At 37.0% G+C, this 21,379-nt stretch overlaps 1 protein-coding gene across 2 annotated transcripts in view; it reads right to left on the reverse strand.

Moving 5' to 3' along the window:
* Window positions 1–21,379, reverse strand: part of ITGA1 (integrin subunit alpha 1) — a 194,379-nt gene that overhangs the window by 107,526 nt on the left and 65,474 nt on the right. For both annotated transcript variants that reach the window (XM_020996822.2, XM_020996814.2), the window contains exons 3-6: window positions 3,827–3,939; window positions 1,339–1,427; window positions 1,133–1,247; window positions 442–569 (exon numbers count right to left, since the gene is read on the reverse strand). In XM_020996822.2, the coding sequence (XP_020852481.1) occupies window positions 442–569; window positions 1,133–1,247; window positions 1,339–1,427; window positions 3,827–3,939 (445 nt within the window). The remainder of the gene's footprint in view (window positions 1–441; window positions 570–1,132; window positions 1,248–1,338; window positions 1,428–3,826; window positions 3,940–21,379) is intronic.

Raw genomic sequence — 21,379 nt, forward strand, 5'->3', positions numbered from 1 at the left:
ATTAAAATGACCACGTTTGGTCCCTGCTTTGAAGATGTGGGGGGATTCAAGTGTGAAGATTTGCATATGTTGTCAAACATGGTTGATATGAGTTTTTTTTGCTGAACTGTTTGTTTTATTTCTATTTCTTTTTCTTTTTATTATTTGTTATAAAGGCTGGTTGAGGGAGCAGAGGAAGAATATATTCACAAATGAAAGTCATATAAAAACAAAAGATACCAACAAAAATTTTTAAATGTTGGCTCTGCAACTTTTTTTTTGCTTAAAAAGCTTTTAAAAAGAACATACTTCTAGATATATCACCTTTGCTAGGAATGAGCACAGACAGATGGGTTATAAAGTCACTTCTGGTAGTTAGCTTCATTAATGAGCACATTTCTATTGTTTGCTATTTTTTTTCTGATCCAAAAAAGCAAGAACAAAAACGCAGAACTCCCTTACCTGTGTCTGCTTGGGACCAATGTCCATTTTCCCAAGTAAACTGTTTAAAAAATCTATAACACTTGTCCAGGGGTAAATACTGTTAGAACCATCCAGCACTATGACAATGTCCAGTTGGGTACTGCATCCTACAATACAGAGAGGCAAATTGGCAACCATGGACTCTGCAGTTACCCTCTTTTTGTAGACAATTGAAATGCCTTCTGAAAGGCTCATTAAAAAATCAGTTCTCAACCATTATGAAATATCTGGTAGTGATCAATAAAATTACTTTTGGTATCTCATCAGTGAGAAACATCTCTACTCAACCTCTCTTCATGTTGTAGAACTGCTCTCATTGAAAAGTCTTCAATGAGTGTCTTAAATGACAGTTGTGAATTTCTTTTTACTTTTTGTCTTTGAATATGTGGTTTCTTTATCTAAAGAGATTTCTGTTGTTGGAATAAAAGTGGCTTGACATTTTTCCAATGGGGTGCTTCATGCCTTTCTAAAAATTGCTTACACTAAGATCAATTCTCCAAATGGCATCAACTTTTGGTTTTATACCAGCAAAGCAAACATTGACCTAAATTGGAAATGCTGGTAGCTGAGATAAATGCTTCATGCTTTTGGCATGCCTCCGTGTATATATTTCCTCATTCATTGCTGACTACTTTTCAAACACACAAAAATATTCCAAGGGCATGCATACCTTGAACAGATGGTGCAATGGAGTTCACAACCTGAAATTTGGAATCAACATCTGAACAGATGCCAGTTGTATAATGTGAATGTCCACATCTGTAAGCATACAAAGGCCCACAAGCCTTGAAAAGAAAGAAAGAATTAAAAACCCTGAAGATTTACGATGATCACTTTCCTAAGATCGTTAAAAAATATTGCTCTTTCCTTTCTTACCAGAAACCCGCCTTTTGGGTTAGTGACTAAAGTAGATCCAAACGTCATGTTCTCCTTTACTTCCGTGACATTCGGAATTGACGTATAAACTAAAAATAGAAGAAAAATGTAAATTGGTAAAAACAGAATGCAATGTCTGTGAATTGAAATACTCTAGTCCTTACATTGGGAGGTGGGAGGGGGTAGGGGTGGCAACCAAATAATCTTCAAATTTTTGATAGAAATAAAATGAAGCAGTTAAAGTTGAAAAAAACTGGCTTAAATCCCAGAATCTTTGTCTGGGTCACTGTCTCAAATAGTTTTATTGAACTGAAAAAAAAGTGCAGAAATAGCAAGGCAATGAGAGTGTGAGACTGCTGCATCTCACACAGTTTTGCTAATAGAAACAGATAAAATATTCGGCTTCATATGAAATTTATATATATAAAGTAGCTTTGTATGTTTCACTACATGATCAGGAATGTGCCAAGAATTTCTAACAAGATAAGTGCTAAAATTGGATGGGAAACCAGAATGGGAAACTTAAATGCAAATTCTTTATCTCTAGGCAATATCTTGGTGAATACAGTTGGGCTTACTAAGAAAAATGTGGGACAGGATTAGAGCAGCAGTTATTCCAGTGAAAAAAGTGCAATGATTAGGACATATTTAAGTATTTTGGTCTCAAGTTGGTTCCAGAATATCAGACCACTTATGAACAGACTAATAAGACTTCAGCCATCAGAGTAGAGACACAACTTTCCTTGGGCATGAACTATACCAGTTCCCATCCTAGTGACACATAGGTGATTAGGATTTGGAAGCAGATGCTGATGTATGGAGCTGGGACATCCTTGTTGCCAGCTGTCAGCCTGACATTTTTTCGGTGGTCTGATATCCCAACAAGAGGCTGGGATTCCTGGATGGTTTGTTTCTTAACCTAGGAAACTTAGATGCTTTCCTAATCCAAAGGGTTAGGTTTCCCCTGAGATTGTTCTAAACAACCAGTCTGTTTTAGCCTTCAATTAATCCTAGAATGGCCCTGAACTCCCAGAGACCCTTGGGCTTGGGGATGACCTAGGGTCAGACAAGATCCCATAGGACCATGTCACACTGGAGACAGCTACTCTTGGCCCTTCCCACTACTGGGGAAAAGTAGCATTTTTCATTGTGCTTATTGCGTCACTGAATAATTCCAATTTGATGTTCCACTCCCCCAACGTTTCAGAGGAAATTCTATTTGGAGACTTCTTCAAACCTCAGTGAACCAAAAGATTCTATTTCAGTATCTGTAGTGCATCTCCTTTTAGTAGCTGTCAGTGAACGTTACTCTTATGTTTAGTACACATTATGAGACTGCTTGAAATTGCTAAGTGCTACAAAGATGTATATATGTAATATATACATACATATATGTGTCAATGTATATGCATATGTATGTATGTGTCGGCCAATAAGTATTTGTTAAGCACCTACTATGTGCCAGGCACTATGCTAAGTGCTGAGGATACAAACAAAGGCAAAAAGCCAATCCCTCCTCTCAAGGGGCTCACAGCCTACAGGAGGAGACAACATGAAAACAACTATGCACAAATAAGATATGTTCAGGATAATATAGAGATAATCACTAGACAGAAGGCACTGTAGTAAGGGGGAATCAGGAAACGCTTCTAGTAGAAAGCAGAATTTTGTGGTTGTTGTTGTTGTTGCTAGCCTTAATCACTGAAAGGGCCTTGCCTCAGAAGGCAGGATTTTAGCTACGACGTGAAGGAAGCCAGGCAATCTAGAAGGTGGAGATGAGGGCAGAGAGCATTCCAGGCATAGGGGCTGGTCAGTGAAAATATACAGAGTCTGGAGATGGAGTGTCTTGTTCAAGGAACAGCCAGGAGGCCAGTATCACTTGATTATAGAATATATAGGTAGGTAGGGGGAAGGAGAAATAAGGGGCAAGAAGACCAGAAAGGTAGGGGTGGGGAAGGTTACAAAGGGCTTTGAATAACAAACAGAGGATTGCATATTTGATCCTGGAGGTGTAATGTATATATATATATATATGCACATATGTGTTTTTGTCATTGTTTGTTTGTTAATATAAAATATGAAAAAATTTAAACTGTGGGTAGATCATTTATTGAACTGGTCCCCTTCCTTTCCTAAACGTGGGTTCCACTAAATAATTTTTGCTTTCAGTGGGAGAACAGGAACTGGTTTGGGGAGGCTATTTCATACTACTTCCAAAAACAACTGAATGAAAAAGGAAATTACAGCTGTCCCTATACTACTAGTACATTGTATTAAAATTCCCAGGTAGTCCCAACTTGTTTAAATTCTACAGCACAAATACATATGTGAAGCAATGGAGTCAGGATCAAGGACTTAAAAATGTCCTTCTACTCTCAGAATTTGATCTCTTTAGACCTAAAAATTACTCTCTTTGTAAGTGTTCTGGATTCATTTGCTGAGTGCCTCGAATGCATTGTGAGGAATAGAATTCACTCTTTTACCTTACCTGGGAGATCCAATTTTATGCATGGCAATGACTCTCCTCGCCCTACTGGACACTTATAAACATCACCAGTTCTGTTCTTGGGTTGACCAACCAGTGGGGAACCAATAAGCACCCTGAAGATTAAATAATACGAGTCAGTATTTTAAGTAATAAAGAGTCCTTTATTTTAGTTAGTTCATCTCTAATCCTAAGAATATTAACAACAACCAAATTGTTTCCCACAGACAAGTTCAATCAATGGTCAGTGTTGTAAAGGCATCTGATTAAGGCAGAAAGTATTCTCTCAAATGACAAATGACTTAAAATATCACCGACACAAAAAACTCACCCCAAACTTCCACATACATCAAAAGATAAATGACAAAAAATGTAGAAAAATAAATAAAAACCACATTTTTTGCCCTATGTTAAGAGTTAGTATACTTTTTATTTTCACTCCCAATCTTCAGCCAGATGGTGTTTTTAAATTCTCCAGAGTCTCAAGTACAAATACTAAACAAGGAACTATAGGAAGCATGACAATGTACTTCGTGCTTGGGATTCATAGTATTTATGAATAGGCTCTGCACCCGTGGAATTTAAAATTTCATGGGTAAAGCAAGAGATAGAAATAATGTGACTAATATAAATGTATGATTGGTGATGGCTTACTTTTCTTCACTTGAAAATTAGATGTTTATATTCTTTGACAATTTATCTATTAGGTAATTTCTCTTTCTCCGATATATTTGTATCAGCTTCCTGTATATTTTGAATGTCAGGACTTTACCAGAGAAATTTGCTGCAAAGGTTTTTCCCAGTTAACTGTCTCTTTTCTTATTCTAACTGAAATTAATTTTGCTGCTAGCAAAGCTTTTTTGTTGTTTTATGTTTTGTAACTGAAACTCTCCATTTATTTTTTTTATGAATACTTCTGTCTTATTTGATTAAGAATTCTCCCCCTAGCCAGAGTTGTGAAAGGCATCCCTTTCCACTCACTTCTAATTTGCTTATGATATGACCTTTTCTATTTAGGTCATGTATTCATTTCATTAAAAAAATGAAGTTAGGATGAATAGCTAGATTTAAGGTTACTGTGGTATATTGTGTGGATATGTTGGCCTACATCTGATTTCTGATGGTCTACTTTCCAGTTTTCCCAGCAGTTTTTGTTGAAGAAGTACCCATCCTAACAGTGTACTTGGGTTAGCTGACATTATACTGCAGTGTTTGGTTGCTTCCAGATCTTGTTTACCTAATTGTTCAGTTGATCAACTTTTCCCATTTTTAGACTGATACTAAAGAGTTTTAATGATCTCTGCATTATAGCATAATGTGAGCTCTTACACTATTAGGTTCTATTCCTTCTTTTTTCTTTATTTCCCTTGATATTCCTGAACATTTTTTTTGGTATATATGAATTTCGTTATTATTGTTTCTAGTCTTATAAATAACCCCTTGGTAGTTTAATTTTAAGGCACTAAATCTGCAAATTAATTTAGGGAATATAGTCATTTTTATTTGTAAGGAAGAAGACTGTCCTTGTGTGTGACTCAAAAGGAGGCAGAATAGACATCTTTAGACTTTTCTTCCCTCATTCTTCTCCAAACGAGACTTTTCATTCAGGAGGTTGGGGCCAAAGGCTACTGTGCTCTCCTCAGAGAGATGGAGTACTGCCACATGTGTGTATGTATATACATGTGTGTATATTGTATGTGTGTATACACACACTCTCTTAAATTCTGATCTTCTAGGGGATATGATCCGGTTCCATCTAAATTCTGATAACTTTGTCATTTTTGCAGGGTAGCAGAACGCCAGGTGCTATATCCAGGGCTCGACCTCTTTTCTCACCTAATGCCAGTCCAGAATGAACATATGTAACAAATAGCAAAGAAACTCATTTATCAAAATCATAGCAAAACAGAAATCAGAGAATTTATATATAGAACCTATAGATGAGATAATAGTGAAGGCATTCTCTCCCTGGAAGTGAGATAACTCAGTGAAACCAAGATAATACATAGAAAGAAAATATATGGATAGGTTGATGCTATTTTAGGGGCTTATTTTATATCCTGCTATTCTATTGAAGTTAATGTTTCAATTAATTTTTATTTGCATCTCCAGTTCTCAAAGTAAACTATCACATATTTGCAAATTACAATAATTTTGTTTCCTCTTTGCCTATGCTTATTCAGGCTATTCCCTTAATTTGTATTAGCCTAATATCTAGAATTTTTAGAACTATATAAAATAATAATGGTAACAATGAACATCTTTGCTTTATCCCACTTATATTGGAAAGGGCTCTAATGTTTCTTCATTATAGTTAATTCAAGCTCTTGATTTTAGGTAAATATTGTTTACCATATTAGGTTCATTATTCCTATGCTTTCTTATATATATATATTTAATATAAATGAGTGTTCTGTTTTGTGAAAAGCCTTTTCTGAATCTATTGATACAATTATATTCTCATTTTATTATTAATATCATCTATTATGTTATGGTTTTTATCACGTAGAACTAACCTTGCATTCTTGGTGCAAATTCAACTTGATCATATTGAATACTCTTTTAAATATGCTAAATATTGCCTTTTTGCTAATATTTTATTTACTATTTTTGCTTTGACATTCATTAGACCCACAGTTTACTTTATCCCTTCCTAAAATGGGCATCAGAATTATACTTGTCTCATGAAAGGCATTTGGTAGGATGGTTTCTTACTTCATTTTTATTGTTATAGTCTCATACTTATGTTCTAATCTTTTTTTTTTCTTACTTCTAATTTAATGGTTGCCTTGACCTTTTCACAAATTGATTGATTCAACTGTACATGGAGAGCTAATTCTGAAATGACTTCTTTATTATTCCTTGTCTATTAAAATAAAAGTCCTCTTTTTAATGTTTGAGGATCATCATTCCAGCACTATTTGACTTTTTCTGAAGAATATATTTGTATTATACAGGAACAAGTTTTCTGCAAATCTTTGATCTCCTTCATTTCTTGATCCTAAGCCAAATTTTCATATGTCATTTTCACTGTTCTCCCATGCCCACTTTCACATTGAAGTCACCAAGGATTTATGTATATGTGGACATGTTTTGCAGTATCTTGCCAAATCCTTCATAGAATTTCTCTGCTTCATCTACTGTAATAGATTGTTCAAAGTAAGACTGCAATTACCTTCATGCTGCTCTATTTGTTTGTCTTCCTCCTTCCTTCCTCCTTAGCTCACTAAGTATTCTTAAAATGATTTTTCTTATTGATTCGGGAATCATGATGAACACAATTCCACCAATTGAATGAAAAAAATATTAAGCATTTAGCATCTATTAAGTACTAAATTATGATCAACACTTGAGATATGAATAAAAAGTAGGGCTAGCCCCTTCCCTAAAGGAGCTTACATTCTTTGATAGGAAGTCTTTCCCAATCCCTCTTAGTTCTAGTGCCTTCCCTCTTTTATCTCCAACTATTATCTTCAGTCATCTCCAGTTTATCCAGTATATCACTTGTTTGTACATATTCCTTAACAAATTGTCTCCCCCTCCTAAGCTCCTCAAGGGCAGGGACTCTCATTTGTTTTTCTTTGTGTCCTCAGCACTTGGCACAGTGCCAGGCACATAGTAAGTGCTTAACAAATGTTTATTGATTGATTGATATTGACTAACTGACATTCTGATGGGGGGAAACAACACATAAAGAATGGAGGCCACAGAGGGTTATTTTGGCTTGAATTATTGGAATGGTGAATGTATCTATAAGGGAATAGATTGACACAGCTTTTCTGGCAGTAATTCTAGTTTTGACTTCATTATAGTTCCAGAACTGGGGGAGAAGGAGAGAGTAGGGTGAATAGTATGAGAAGATGAGTCAGGAATTAAAGCGAATCATTACTAGAGCCAGCCTAAATATGAAGCCATGTGAAACACTGACAAATTAGGACACTAATTCTTTTATCCCTCTCTCTGAGATGAACCTATAAAGCATTCTTCCATTTAGATGTTCTTTCTTTGTCTTGTTTTCATTTTTAGAAAAAACAAAAATCAATGTAGATGTGTTTCAATTCCTCAGTAAACTGAGACAGATTTAGAGCTGGATGAGATTTTAGAGATCATTGTGTCTAATCCTGCTGTTTTATGGATGAGGAAATCCAGATGTCCATGCGAGCTGGAATTTGAACTCAGTGTACCAACTTTTTGCTGGTTTGGCTATTTTTTTGAGACAATCAGAGTAAAGTGACTTAACCAGGGTGGCACAGCTAGTGTCTGAGGGCAAATTTGAACTCTAGTCCTGACTCCAGGGCCAGTGCTCTTTCCACTGTGCCATCTAGTTGCCCCTCAGTGTATCAGTTTTTTGATGGGCAACAATCTAACACTAATAGTACTAAAAATTAAATGAATTATTTCTAAAAAATCTTAAAACTGAGGTATTCATCCTGCCCTTTCTCACCATTCTCTTATCTTCACTATGGAAGCAGAAGGGCCCCACACATGACTGAGAGTCATTATGTGTCTACATAATTGATTATTGCAGACAAAGAAATTCTCTGGTGGCCGACTTCTTGTGGGGAGCCTCTCTGTACTTAGCTCTTGTACCACAGGCCTATAGTCTGTCACCAGCCTGTAACCAAAGCCTTTCCAACATCATAGAACCTGTCAGAATTTAAGCTTTCCTGCTATAGCTTTTGAGAATTCAAGGTCAGCGTACAACTGAAGTAAGACTTTTGTGGTGCAAAAATCTCTAGTTTGGTTAAAAAAAAATCCTGCCTAAGTACAGGATGTGAGAGAGCAGATTTAATAGCAGTTCAAATGAAAAAGTTTTGGGGATCTTTATTTTACCACAAGTTAATATGGGTAAATAGTGTGGTATGGCTACAAAAAATGGTAGCGCCAGCCTAGAGAGCACCAGTAGAATGATAGTGTATGTATGTATGTATGTATGTATGTATGCATGTGTGTGTTTGTATATGCCTTTACACACATACCTATATATATATATACATATATACACATATACAATATATATTATATAATTTGTATATATGCACTATACACATTATATAATGTATATATAAATGTGTGTGTGTGTGTGTGTGTGTGTGTGTGTGTAGCTCTTAACCTTTTTTTGTGTTATGGACTCTGGCAGTCTGATGAAGCCTATGAGACCCTTCTCTGAACGATGGTTTTAAATAATTGAAAGAAATGTTAAATTTCAGTAAGTAAAAATAAAGATGATTTTTTTTCCCCATCCAAGTACTCAGACCCCACTGGAAGCTATCCAAGGACTCCTTCCAGACTAAGAACCCCTGATCTAGAATAAAGTCCTAGGGGAAAAATGTGCCATAGAGGAATGAATGGAGTCAGAATTAGAATTTGAATGATAGTTCAGTCACTTAGTAGTTGTGGGACTGTGGTTTGATCTTCAAGATCTGGGCTTCAGAGCTCTAAATGCAGAATCTTTAATGGTTTCCTTAGAAGGCAGTTGGTCGAGATAATCTCTAAGGACTATTCTAGTTCTAAACATTCTTATTTAATGGGATGCTGGGGTTCAGCTAACATTCCCTCATATGGTCCCTAGGGAATGCAGTACATCCATGGAGAAGTAAATATAAAATAATCTGAGGAGGGAATGACCTCTATCAATTAGAGAGATTTGGAAAAGCATAGTATAAGAGGTGACACAAAGGGAGATGGAGTTGTCAGAGGGAGACGTGAGGCAAGTAAAAGATTCCACATTGGAATTCCACAGTACAAAGGCCTGGAGGTGGGAGATAGAATGTTGCATACTAGGGCAGTTTCTTAGAACCTAGACCATGTAAGGAGAAATTACATGAAATAAGTCCAGAAAGACAAGCTGGAGCCACACACTGAAGGTCTTTAAATGCTAGATTAAGAACTTTGTATTTTATCCCAGAAGTGAAGCTTCTTGTGAGGAATGGCGTGGTCAGAGCCATGATTTTGGGTGTTGGAGTTTTGTTTTGAACTCAGGAACAAAGAGAAAAATAATTTCATTGGAAACCTTGCCTTGGAGTGTTCATAATGAGCATAAACAGAAAGACCAACATGCAGGCCTAATTTCATACATGCCAATTTCTATTGCAGTGATGAAGGAGTACAGAAGTTATATGAAGAAATTGACAAAAATCCTCCAAAGGAAGTCAATATTCAATTCCATTTTTAATTCCACAAGTATTTATTAATCACTCATTGGGTCATTAACTGATTAAATGTCCACTGTGTACTGGGTGCTGGGAGTAGAAAGAAAAAAAAAAAGAACAGGTCTTCCTTCAAGGAGCTTACATTGGAGGGGCACAGCACTTATACAAATAAATAAATGAAAGGTAAGCTGAGGAGGAACACTGACCGCTAGAGGAATCAAGGCCTCCCATTGTGGGAAGGGGCACAGGAGCTGAGCCCTGAAGGAAGCTAAGGATTCTAGGAGATGAGATAAGGAGTGAGCTCAGGCCAAATAGTATGTGTAAAGGCACAAAGACTGGAAGATGAATGTCAAATTTGGGGACAGGAAAGTAAATCAGCTTAGCTAAAATATTTTAGATGCAAAAGGAACTGATATGAAATGAGACTAGAAGTACTTTGGAACCATACTGTGATGATCATTAAATGCTAACCTTAGTACTTAATGATTTTAATGTGAAAGTAAGCATAGGGGAAGAAGGTGAAAGATACATTGATAGTTTTCACTTTATGTAAATTTGCATTACAAAACTTTGACTTTATGTAAATAATTTTGAAAGAAATCTGCATTCCCAAAAAAACCCATATGTTAACTTTACAATGCTCTCTATCTATAACTCCTATACCTCCTACCAAAAAAACAAACAAACCCAACAACCCTAAACTCCCCCCCCAAAAAAAGCCCTCCAAGTTAAAACAGAACAGAAGAATGGACAAGTAACCAGACCTCCTTAGCCACCAAATTGGAGGCTTGGCTTATGACCTCTGTCACTGAGAGAAAAGACCTTTTCCCCACACTCCTCTCCTTCCTTCCCCGGCCCCCTTCCCCCCCCCCCATTCTCCCCTTTTGGCCTCAACATATCCTTGAACAGGATCCCCTCCTCCATGGCATGTGGCCCCCTTCCTGTCTCCCTCCCTCCCTTTCCCGTGTTGTGAACAAATTTACATTATGTAAAGATCTCTTTACATAGATGCCTGCAGAACAGTCCACTTACATAAAGCAAGAACTGTCTATATTCGTAGACATGATTCAAGATTAAAAAGGTCTCACTAGTTCATGCTGACGTGGAATGGACCATGTTGCAAAGTGTTAGGTTGCCCACACTAGTGATCTTTTGGCAGAAGGTGGGCTGCTGGAGCAGGGATTTGTGTTCAGGTATAAGATCACAGATTCTGAGATGCAAGGGATATTCAAGTCCAATCCCACATTTTGCATTTGAGGCTTGGAGAATGTAAGCGATCTGCCCAAAATCACACAGTTTGAAAGTGGCAGAGACCAGGAAATAAATCTAAATTTCTGATTCAAAATCTGCTACTCTTTCCACTGAAACACACTACAAAAGAGAGGAGAGGATGGTTGCTGAAATCCCTCCCAATACTATGAGTCTGAGTCTTTGTATCTTGTACTTTGGCTAATTTCCTCCCATCAATAATAGTATGATGAGTTCCTTGAAAGCTAGTGCTGTTTCATTTTTGTTTTTATAGACTCAGCAACCTAACATTGTGCCACACACAGAGTAAATGCTTGGTAAATGTTGGATTACTTGATTTGACTTGTTTAAAGAGCCGTTTATTGCATCCGCGTCCATTTGGTAGCTTTCTTTGGCATGGTTTTCCACACTTGCATTCTTTAATATTTTCTAACCCACCATCTATCTTTTCTGCTTTTGGATCTGTAGGTAAAGTCAAACTCATTACCCAGGTGCCTGATCTCTTATACTATGATATATAAATGCATAAGCATCAACCAGTGCCTGTTGTAGAAGAGAAATGAACACAGCAGCCCTACAAACTGCAGCACCATGGAAAATGCCAGGCGAGGGGATGTGGGTAGAAATGAGGAGTCAAAGAAATGACAATTTGCCAAAGGAGGAATTTAAACTTCAAAGAGAACATCAAAAACAATATGAAATAAACATCATAGTAAAATTGGGAAAAGATTTGACCCAGCTTTAAAAAGAAAAAAAAACCCTTCCCCCTTGTTGAAATAGGATTTTTTTTAAAAGTACACCAACCCAATTACTTTACAATGACTGCAAACCCAAGGGAAGTTAGATCTCCTTAAATGCATTGTCCCCTTTTTCTTCATAGCTCTACAGAAGATTGAATTCCTCTAGAGTTGCATAATCAAGCCAAGTCAGTATTTATTAAGCACCTACTATATATATGCCAGCATGGGCAGCTGGGTGGTACAGTGGATAGAACACTTGGCCTAGAGTTAGGAAGACCTGAATTCAAATCTAGCCTCATACTCTAACTAGCTGTGTGACCTGGGCAAGTAACTTAACCTTGTTTGCCTCAGTTCTCATCTATAAAATGAGCTGGAGAAGGAAATAGCAAACCATTCTAGCATCTTTGCCAACAAAACCCCAAATGGGGTCATGAAGAGTCAGATATGACTGAAACAATTAAACAATAACAACAACATATGCTAGGCACTGTGCTAAGTGCTGAGGATGCAAAGAAAGACAAAAAAGAGACCCTGCCCTCAAAAAATTCACAGTCTAATAGGTGAGATATCATGCAAACAACTATACATATATGTGTGTGTATGTGTATACACACACATATATATACATATATGTATATATACATATATATGTGTATATGTATATATGTGTATATATATACACACACACACACACACACACACACACACACACATACATACACACAAGATATATGCAAGATAAATTGGGGACAATCTCAGAGGGAAGATTCCAAGATTAAGGAGGCCTAGGAAAGGTTTCATGCTGAAGGTGGGAATTCATAGGATAAGAACTTAATCCAGTTATCTAAACAGAATGATAAAAATTGACTTGGAATATTCAGGGATTTAATTTTATAAACAACTCAACTTTTCCCAGTTTTTGTTAGCATAAACACCTGCTTATTTATAGCTTTACAAATAAACTCTCTAGCTACAACATGAAAGAAAACAGTTGTTAAGACTATCCCTACTATCCCTATGTACCACCATTCTCATATTTTGGTTCCCTCTCCTTCTTCATAGAGATCTGGCTTTGGTAAGAGAAGAGTGTGAAGGAAGACAGGAGATCTTTCAGTCAAGAGGGAGGTGCCATGGACAAGTCAAGGACCCAGAGGGAAACAGTAAGCAAGATGGTGAGTTTGGCCTCCACATCTGGTCTGTCTTTCTTTTAAAGCCATTCTACTTAATGACAAACTAGCCACAGGGAGAGGTAGGTGAAGGTGTCTTTCCAGGGGCAGGACAAGTAAATCAATTGACAAGCATTTATTAGGTACTTAATATGTGCCAGGCACTGGGCCAGGTGTTGGGGACACAAAACCAAAAATGAATCAGTCCCTGTTTTCAAGGGAGGAAGAGAACTGGCAGCAGGAACATACGCCTTTTCACAAGTCAGTGTTCCTGGCACGTCAAGGAGAAGATAAAGAATTTCTTTGTTCTTCATGGAGTGATTTTACTTGGATATTGAGTTAAACACCAGTTAGAAACTATGTTGTTTTCTAATTTTATTTTTTTTCAATGAACAAAAAAAAAGCAACTTCTTTCTCTCTCATCTACCCTCATCAAAATAAAAAAAACAGTAAAAAAAAACACCTTTATAATAAATATTCAGTCAAGTAAAAATTCCTGCATTGGCTAGGTCAAAAAAAAAATGTCTCATTCTGTATGTACCCTGAGGTCTTAGGGCTTTTGAGGTTTTTGTTTTCACAGTATTGTTGATGTATGAATTTTTCTCCATATTCTGCTCTCTTCATTCTGCATCAGTATATATAAATGTTCTAAGGATTCACCAAAACTATCCCTTTCATGGCACAGAAGTAATCCATTAAATTCATATATGATAATTTGTCTGGCTATTTCCCAAACGACATTTCCCCATGTAGTTTCCAGTTCTTTGCTACCCCACAAAGAGCTGCTAGAGATGTTTTTGTTCATATGGTTCTTTTTCTTTTTTCTTTGATTTCTTTGGGGTATAGATCTACTAATGGTTAGTTGTCGTCCTTCATTCTTGAAAAGGAACCAAAATGACATCACTATGTTAAAGTTAAGTTACAGTTAAGTTCTGATTGTGGCTGATCAGAACAATACAAGCTCAGAAGGCTCTACCACAGGTCGGGCACAAATAGTCCATGTGAACATTTGGGGTGGATTCTCTAAATTTTCACATCTCACGGTTCTTTTGAGCTACTTCAATTCTGCTTTGCTCATAGAGCACAGCACCTTCTCTGATGCCAACATGCCATGCTGGGTGGTCCTGTGCCAGTGTCTCCCATGTCACGCAATCATTCCAAAGTTCTTCAGAGAGACCTTGAGAGTATCTTTGTATCACTTCTTCTGATCACCATGTAAGTGCTAGCTCTTTGTGAGTGCTCCATAATTTTTTAGGCAAGTGTATGTTTTGCATTAGAATAACTTGGCCAGCCCATCAAAGTTGCTGCTTTCTGCAGTAGAATTTGAATGCTGGGTCAAAGGGTTTGCATAGGTTAGCAACTTTTTTTTGAGGCGTAATTCCAAATTGCTTTCTGAAATGGCTGGAGTAATTCACTGCTCCATTTATATGCCTCTTTTCCAATAGCCCCCAGTAGTTGTCATTTTCCACTTCTGTCAGCTTTGCTAATCTGATGGTATGAGGTACAACCTTAGAGTTGCTTTAATTTGAATTTACTTATTTTTATTCTGTGTGAATCTTTATTTCAAGTAGTTTCTTGTAAAGAACATATTTTTGGACTCTGCTTTCTAATTCATTTTGCTTTCCTTTTTGGTTTTATGGGTGAGTTCATAGTATTTGCAATCCCATTTAGGTTAGATAATTGTGTATTTCCCTCCATCCTAATCTCATACTTTCTTCAAGTATATGTATATATGTATATATATATATATATATATATATGTGTGTGTGTGTGCATAAAATCTTATTGCATTGTGATGAGTAAGTTATATATATGTTTAATATTTTTCCTTTCCAACATTTTTAGTGGGGTCTTTATGCCCGAATGCTTGGTGAATTTTTCTAAAGTTGCTATATTCAGTATAGAAGTACACAAGTTCCTTATTGTTATTGTTATTGTTGTTCAGTCATTTCAGTTGTATACCCTTTGGGGTTTTCTTGGCAGAGATATTGAAGTGGTTTGCCATTTTTATTCACCAGTGGATCCAGTGGATCCATTTTGACAGGCAATCAGAGGTTAAATGCCTTGCCCAGGGTCACACAGCTAGGAAGTATCTGAGGTTAGATTTGAACTCAGGTCTTCCTGACTTCAGGCCTAGTGTGCTCTCCATCGAGCCACCAGCTGCATCCAAGTTCCTTATTATTTTCATTTAGTGAATACCAAAGATCTATCATCTCTAATTTTTCTAAAATTCTATTCAAATCCCTAATTTATTTGTTGTTTACCTTTATCCCTTTATCTGTAAGGGATGAATTGAGCCCCCCCATCCCTATCCTAATTATAGTTTTACTATTTCTCCTTCCAATTCTATTAACTTTTCCTTTAGTTATTTAGATACTATGCTATTTTGTGTATACATATTAAGTATTGATATCTATGATGCTATGTGCCTTTAAACATAATGCAATTTTCTGCTTATCTCTCTTTTTAATCATGTCTTTATTTACTCTAGCCTTATCTGAAATCAACAGTTCTACCTCTGCTTTTTTTTAGCTTAGTTGAAGCATAGATTTTGTTTTAACCTCTCATTTTAATTATGTATGAATATTTATGTTTCACGTGTGTTTATTATAAACAACCTGTTGTTGGATTTTTCTTTCCTAATCTATTCTAAGTCTTTCCACTTAGCACAAGTCAGTACCAAACTCATCGTAGGTACTGAATAAATGCTTGTTCACTTGACTTACTTATGGGTCAGTTCATCCCATTCACATTCAGGATTATGATTGTTAATTGTGCATTTCCTAGGGTGGAGAGCAAAAACCAGCAGGTTGGGTGAGAGGCTTTCTAGGGCCAGATTCCTTCTGTTGAATAGGAGCAGGTTAGTTTCCAGCAATATGGATTAGTAGTTAAGTAAGTGTATACTGCTTAATTTGAGAGGCTTTCTAAAGTCTCTTGTTGTTCAGTCCTGTCCAACTCTTTATAACCCCCATAGACAACAGCACACCAATAGTGTCCAAGGGGTTTTCTTGGCAAAGATAGTAGAGAGGCTTACCATTTCATTCTCCCGTGGATTAAAAGCAAACAGAGGTTAAATGACTTGCCCAGGGTTACCTAGCCTAGTGTTTGAGGCCAGATTTGACATCAGGTCTTCTTGACATCTGGCCCAGCGCTCTATCCACTGAGTCCCTGGTCCCTACATTATAACTCTAACCTGTGACTTAAAAAACTGTTTTTAGAAATCTACCATAAAAATGTACACAGGTTACCTGAGAGTATTCATTCAGGAAAAGAGAGAGCATGCATTCCCATTGATAAATTTACCAGATTGATAAGCATTGTTATTTATTTATTATTTTATTTTTTATTATTAATAATTATTATCAGTATATCTTTAGCATAAAGCAGGATTTTCTGAGGATAGGATACAGGACCACTCAATTTCGAGCTGTAAAAGCTTTAGGACACAGGACACTGCTTGAAATTGACAGGCCTGACATGGGTCAGCCATAAGAACACTGTGTTATCTAGAAAATGAAGAGAGAAAAGCCCCAAGTCAAGCCTCACCTACTTCAAAGTTTTCCCTAGGGTGAGCCCTGCTAATAATTACCCCTAGATTCAAGTGACCTGGATGATGGAGAGCATATTATATCTTCTCTTTAAATAAAGCAATTAAATTTTATTGTTTCAAAATCTTCCTGAGGGGTCAGCTAGGTGCACAGTGGATAGAAAACCAGCCCTGAAGTCAGGAGGACTTGAGTTCAAATCTGACCTCAGACCAAATACATGACACTTACTAGCTATGTGACCCTGGGCAAGTCACTTAACCCCAATTTCCAAAAAAAAAAAATCACAACTTCTTGAGCAGCATAGTAAGAGTTCTGAGTTCTTTAGCTCATGCTAAACACAATGAAAAACAGCTGACTTTAATCTAAAGTAGAATGTATTGTGCTATTGAGAAACCATGCGATTTTGAAGTCAAAGATTCTATGTAATGAAAGCCGCACAGTGAAGTGTTGGAAAATACACAGCCAAGTGCTTCCTTTCTAACCACTTTCAATTTTTTCAAAATGGCAGGGATAAGTGGCTCTCTCAACCTTATGGACTGTCACATGTATTTTAAGTTTATCTTCTTTAGGCAAACCGCAGTGGTTTTAGCAGAAGAAATATATGCTCAAAGATGCATAATCAGCTATTAGTAGGTTAGATTAGATATTCACTAAGTGACTGAATTAGAAAGGTTGAGGTCACTTGAAGATTCAGAGACAACTGCAGTGGGGACTCAAAAGCTCTAGGTTTCTATCTTTGCTCTGTCCCTAGCTAATTGTGTGACCTTAGGCAAGTCACTGAGGCTTTGGTTTCCTCAACTGTAGAAATGAGGGGAACAGACTAAATGGCCTTTGAGGTCCTTTAGAGAGGCATCAGACAGATTTAGGGATTTAGATTAGGTTTAGATCTTGCCCTCACATAATAAGATCGTAGATTGAGACCTAAAATAAACCTCTGGGGTCATCTAATCCAGGTTAAATAACTTGCTCAAAGTTATACCACTAGTTAGAGGAAGAGCACAGGCACATACTAGTTCACCTGACCTCTGGATAGATCAGGATAATTTTTTTAAACTTTTTGGTGAGGCAATCAGGGTTAAGTGACTTGCCCAGGGTCATACAGCTGGTAAGCGTCAAGTGTCTGAGGCCATATTTGAACTCAGGTCCTCTTGACTCTGATGCTGGAGCTCTATCCACTGCACTACCTAGCTGACCCTGATCAGGATAATTTTTACAAGTGAGGAAAACGAGGTCCAGAAAGAGTGACTCATTGGAGTAATGGGCAGAGCCAGGATTAGAACCTAGGCCCTCTGGCTCCTCACCCAGCACTCCTTCCACTACAGCATGATGAAGGGAAGCCAATCTCACTTGTTGACAGACTTTTAAAACTAATATTGTGGCTGTTTAACATTCATTGAGGAATAAGTAATAAGCATTGTGCCAAACAGAGCCCTGAAAAAAGCTTCCCAGAAAACAAATGTCCCTTTAGGTCATTTTGCTTCTTTTCTAGTTTCATAAAAATTTGTATCATATTCAAAAAATGATTCTGCATTTTCTTTTTTGTTGCAAGTCTAAATACTATATGCTGCTACCATGCATGCAACCTGGCTTGGAAATTGAGAGAGGAGAGGGAAAGTTTTTTTGTTTTCAATTACCCATAACAGAAGTGTCAAACACAAACAATATCTCCAAATGTGGCCTGAAATAGATTAAAATGTAATTGGGAAACATTTAAGAAAATAAATAAGAATATAAATAATGTAGATAACTTTTTTTTTTCAACCACCCAGGCCAAAACCTTTGGAGTCATAACAGTTTAAAGTCACAGATTTAGAGTCAGAAGTTGTAAGGGTAGTTGAAGACCAATTAGTTCTGTTTCCTTAGCTTACAGATGAGGTGAGTGAGGCCCCATTTCAGGAGCCCAAGGTTATTCAGGTAGAGCTAGGATTCAAATCCAGGTCCTCTGAATACAGCTCTAGCACCCTTAGCATTGTTCCACAAATCTTTGACCTTCTCTGTCCAGACCTATCTTCTTCTCTCAGTGTGGTACTGGGAGGAGGGGTTAGTGTCATCCTAGCTCTAGCATCCAGAAGACTATAAGCCCCAATTTGAGTGAAGAAGCATCTAAGAGTCAAGAAAGACAGAGAAGAGGAACAAGTTCCTATTGTAGTATTATGGTGGAGAAGAAGGTCAGAGCCTGGGACTTCTAGAGGCACAATGAGATGGTCTTGGATGAGGATAGGTAAATAGGTAGGACTTTAGGTCTCTGAATACAATATTTCCATTCCTAATGATAACCAGCATTTATATAGTGACTTAAACTCCAATGGTTACCAATCACTTCCAGAATCAAATATAAAATCTTCTGTCTGATGCTCAAAATCTTTCATAACTTGCCCCCAAAACAAAACAAAACAAAAACAAAAACAAAAACAAAAACAAAAACCACATCTTTCCAGTATTCTAACATCTTGCTGCCCACTGTATACTCTGTGATATGGTGACATTAGCCTCTTTACTGTTCTTTGAACAAGATACTGCATCTGTTGACTCCAGGAATTTTCATTGGCTGTCTTCTATGCCTGGAATGCTCTTCCTCCTCATTTCCATCTCTTAGCTTCCCTGGCTTCCTTCAAGTCCCAGTTAAAATTGCATCTTCTCCAGGAAGCCCTTTCCAATTTCTCTTAATTCTAGTGTCTTCTCTCTGTTGATTATTTCTAATTTATTCAATATATTGCTTGTTTGTGCATATTGTTTGGATCTTATCTCCTTGATTAGATTGTAAGCTTCTTGAGGGCAGAGACTGTCTTTTACCCTTTTTTGTATCCCCAGCGCTTAGTACAGTGCCTGGCACGTAGAAGGCATTTAAAAACACTTATTGACTGATTGCTTTAAGGTTTGCAAAGCACTTTATATCTATTTTCTATTATTATGCCTATATCTACTACCATATTATTATAGATCATATTACAGATAAATGTATAATATCTTTGGGCATACAAAGATACATATCTATATATAGTATATAGATAAATATTTTTCTAGGTAATAATAATTATTGAATATTGATTATTATCTGTATAGCTATTATCATATCTATTATGTTGATCCTTATAACAGTCTTGGGAAGTAAATGTTCATATTATCCCCATTTTACACATTAAGAAATTGAGTCTGAATGAGTTTGAATGCCTTGTCCAGGTTTACACAGTTAACCAATATCTAAGGCAAGATCTGAACTTCAGCCTCCCTAGCTCTAAGCCCAGGACTTTATCAATCTCAACAGCAGGAAAGCTGATTTTAGTGAGGTGACCCCAGTCTAGAGCAAACATAGGAGTGAAAGCCAAGATTAGGGCAGAAGCTGAGCTCTAGGAAAGCTAGTGAGATTGGAGCAGGGGCAGAAACAAAATAGGGTCCTCAGAGAACAAGCTGACTTCTCAGTATCTGCTTGTACCAGGGCTGGGAGGCCCCTCTTCCCTTTTGACAAACTGCAGTTGTGTTCTGCTCAGTTTTCTCTGACAACTTCATCCTTTACATCTCAGTCAGGATCAAGTCCTGTCAGTTCTTCAAGATTTCTCTTGAGTTTTCCTCTTCCTTTCCACAACCTATTTACCTGGTGTCAGCTTCTTGAATTTCAGGCATAATTCAATTCATCTGTTATTAACTGCTTACTGTTGGCCAGACAGTATGCTGGAGAAAAGAGCTAGTGTAGCCAGAAGGAAAAAAATAAGATGTTGAAGGACAGCCTAACAACCTAAAAAGTGGCATCAAAAATTACAAGAAAGGGGGAGAATTAAGAAAATTTAAATTATATACATAGTATGGCTTCTCTGACATAAATTTGGCAAACCATTGTCTGTTTTAGCCCTTGACTCTCTGTACCCCTCCCATTCTCTCTTTTCTGGCCACAACTGCCCTAGATTATCTCCTCCAATGAGAACACAAACTTCCTGAGGGCAAAAATTGTATTTGTATCCCCCAAAGCCTAGTACAGTGCCTGGCTCATACTTTGCATTTAAATGCTTTTTCATTCATTCATTTATTCATTTGTTCATTCATTTATTCGTTTTTTCATTCATCCATGAAAACATTAGGAAAAATGCATGCCCTTCATCAATATTTGGGACATATTTCTGTTACATTACTGGCATTTGGGGTGAATGCAGATGCAAAAATGTCTTCCACATTTAGAACTTAGGTCCTCAGACTCTTTGTGTGTTCTGTCACTTATTGTGTTAATCAAGATTAAAGTACATAGTGCAATAGATAAGCATTGTGGTCCTTCTGCTCTATGAGAGGATAATGGCAGATTAATGGAACTCTTTTATGCAAATAGATGTTACTGCCTCTGCTTTGTTTATTAGTGTCATTACCTGAGGACAAGGTAAACTTAGTTTGGGTATTCAAAGTGAAGTATAGTTCAATAAAACTCCTTTCCTTTCTCTACAAAACTCCATGCTTTGTATTAACTACATTGAATACGAATCAATGGAGGGCTACCACATCCATAAAAATTTTATGCCCAGTATATGTTATTTGTTCAAAAAGTCAAGAAACCACTGGAGAAACACACATGTGCACACACACACACACACACACACACACGCACACACACACAAGAAATTCTCACAGGCCCAGGTTCTCATTCCTAGTGCTGTCTTTCTAAATTAGGAAACATTTAGAAGGCAAACCTAAGAGAAGGACAAAATATTCCTTCGGTAGA

Source organism: Phascolarctos cinereus, unplaced genomic scaffold (assembly GCF_003287225.1).
Source record: "Phascolarctos cinereus isolate Bilbo 61053 unplaced genomic scaffold, phaCin_HiC Scaffold_4;HRSCAF=312, whole genome shotgun sequence".
Lineage (NCBI taxonomy): Eukaryota > Metazoa > Chordata > Mammalia > Diprotodontia > Phascolarctidae > Phascolarctos > Phascolarctos cinereus.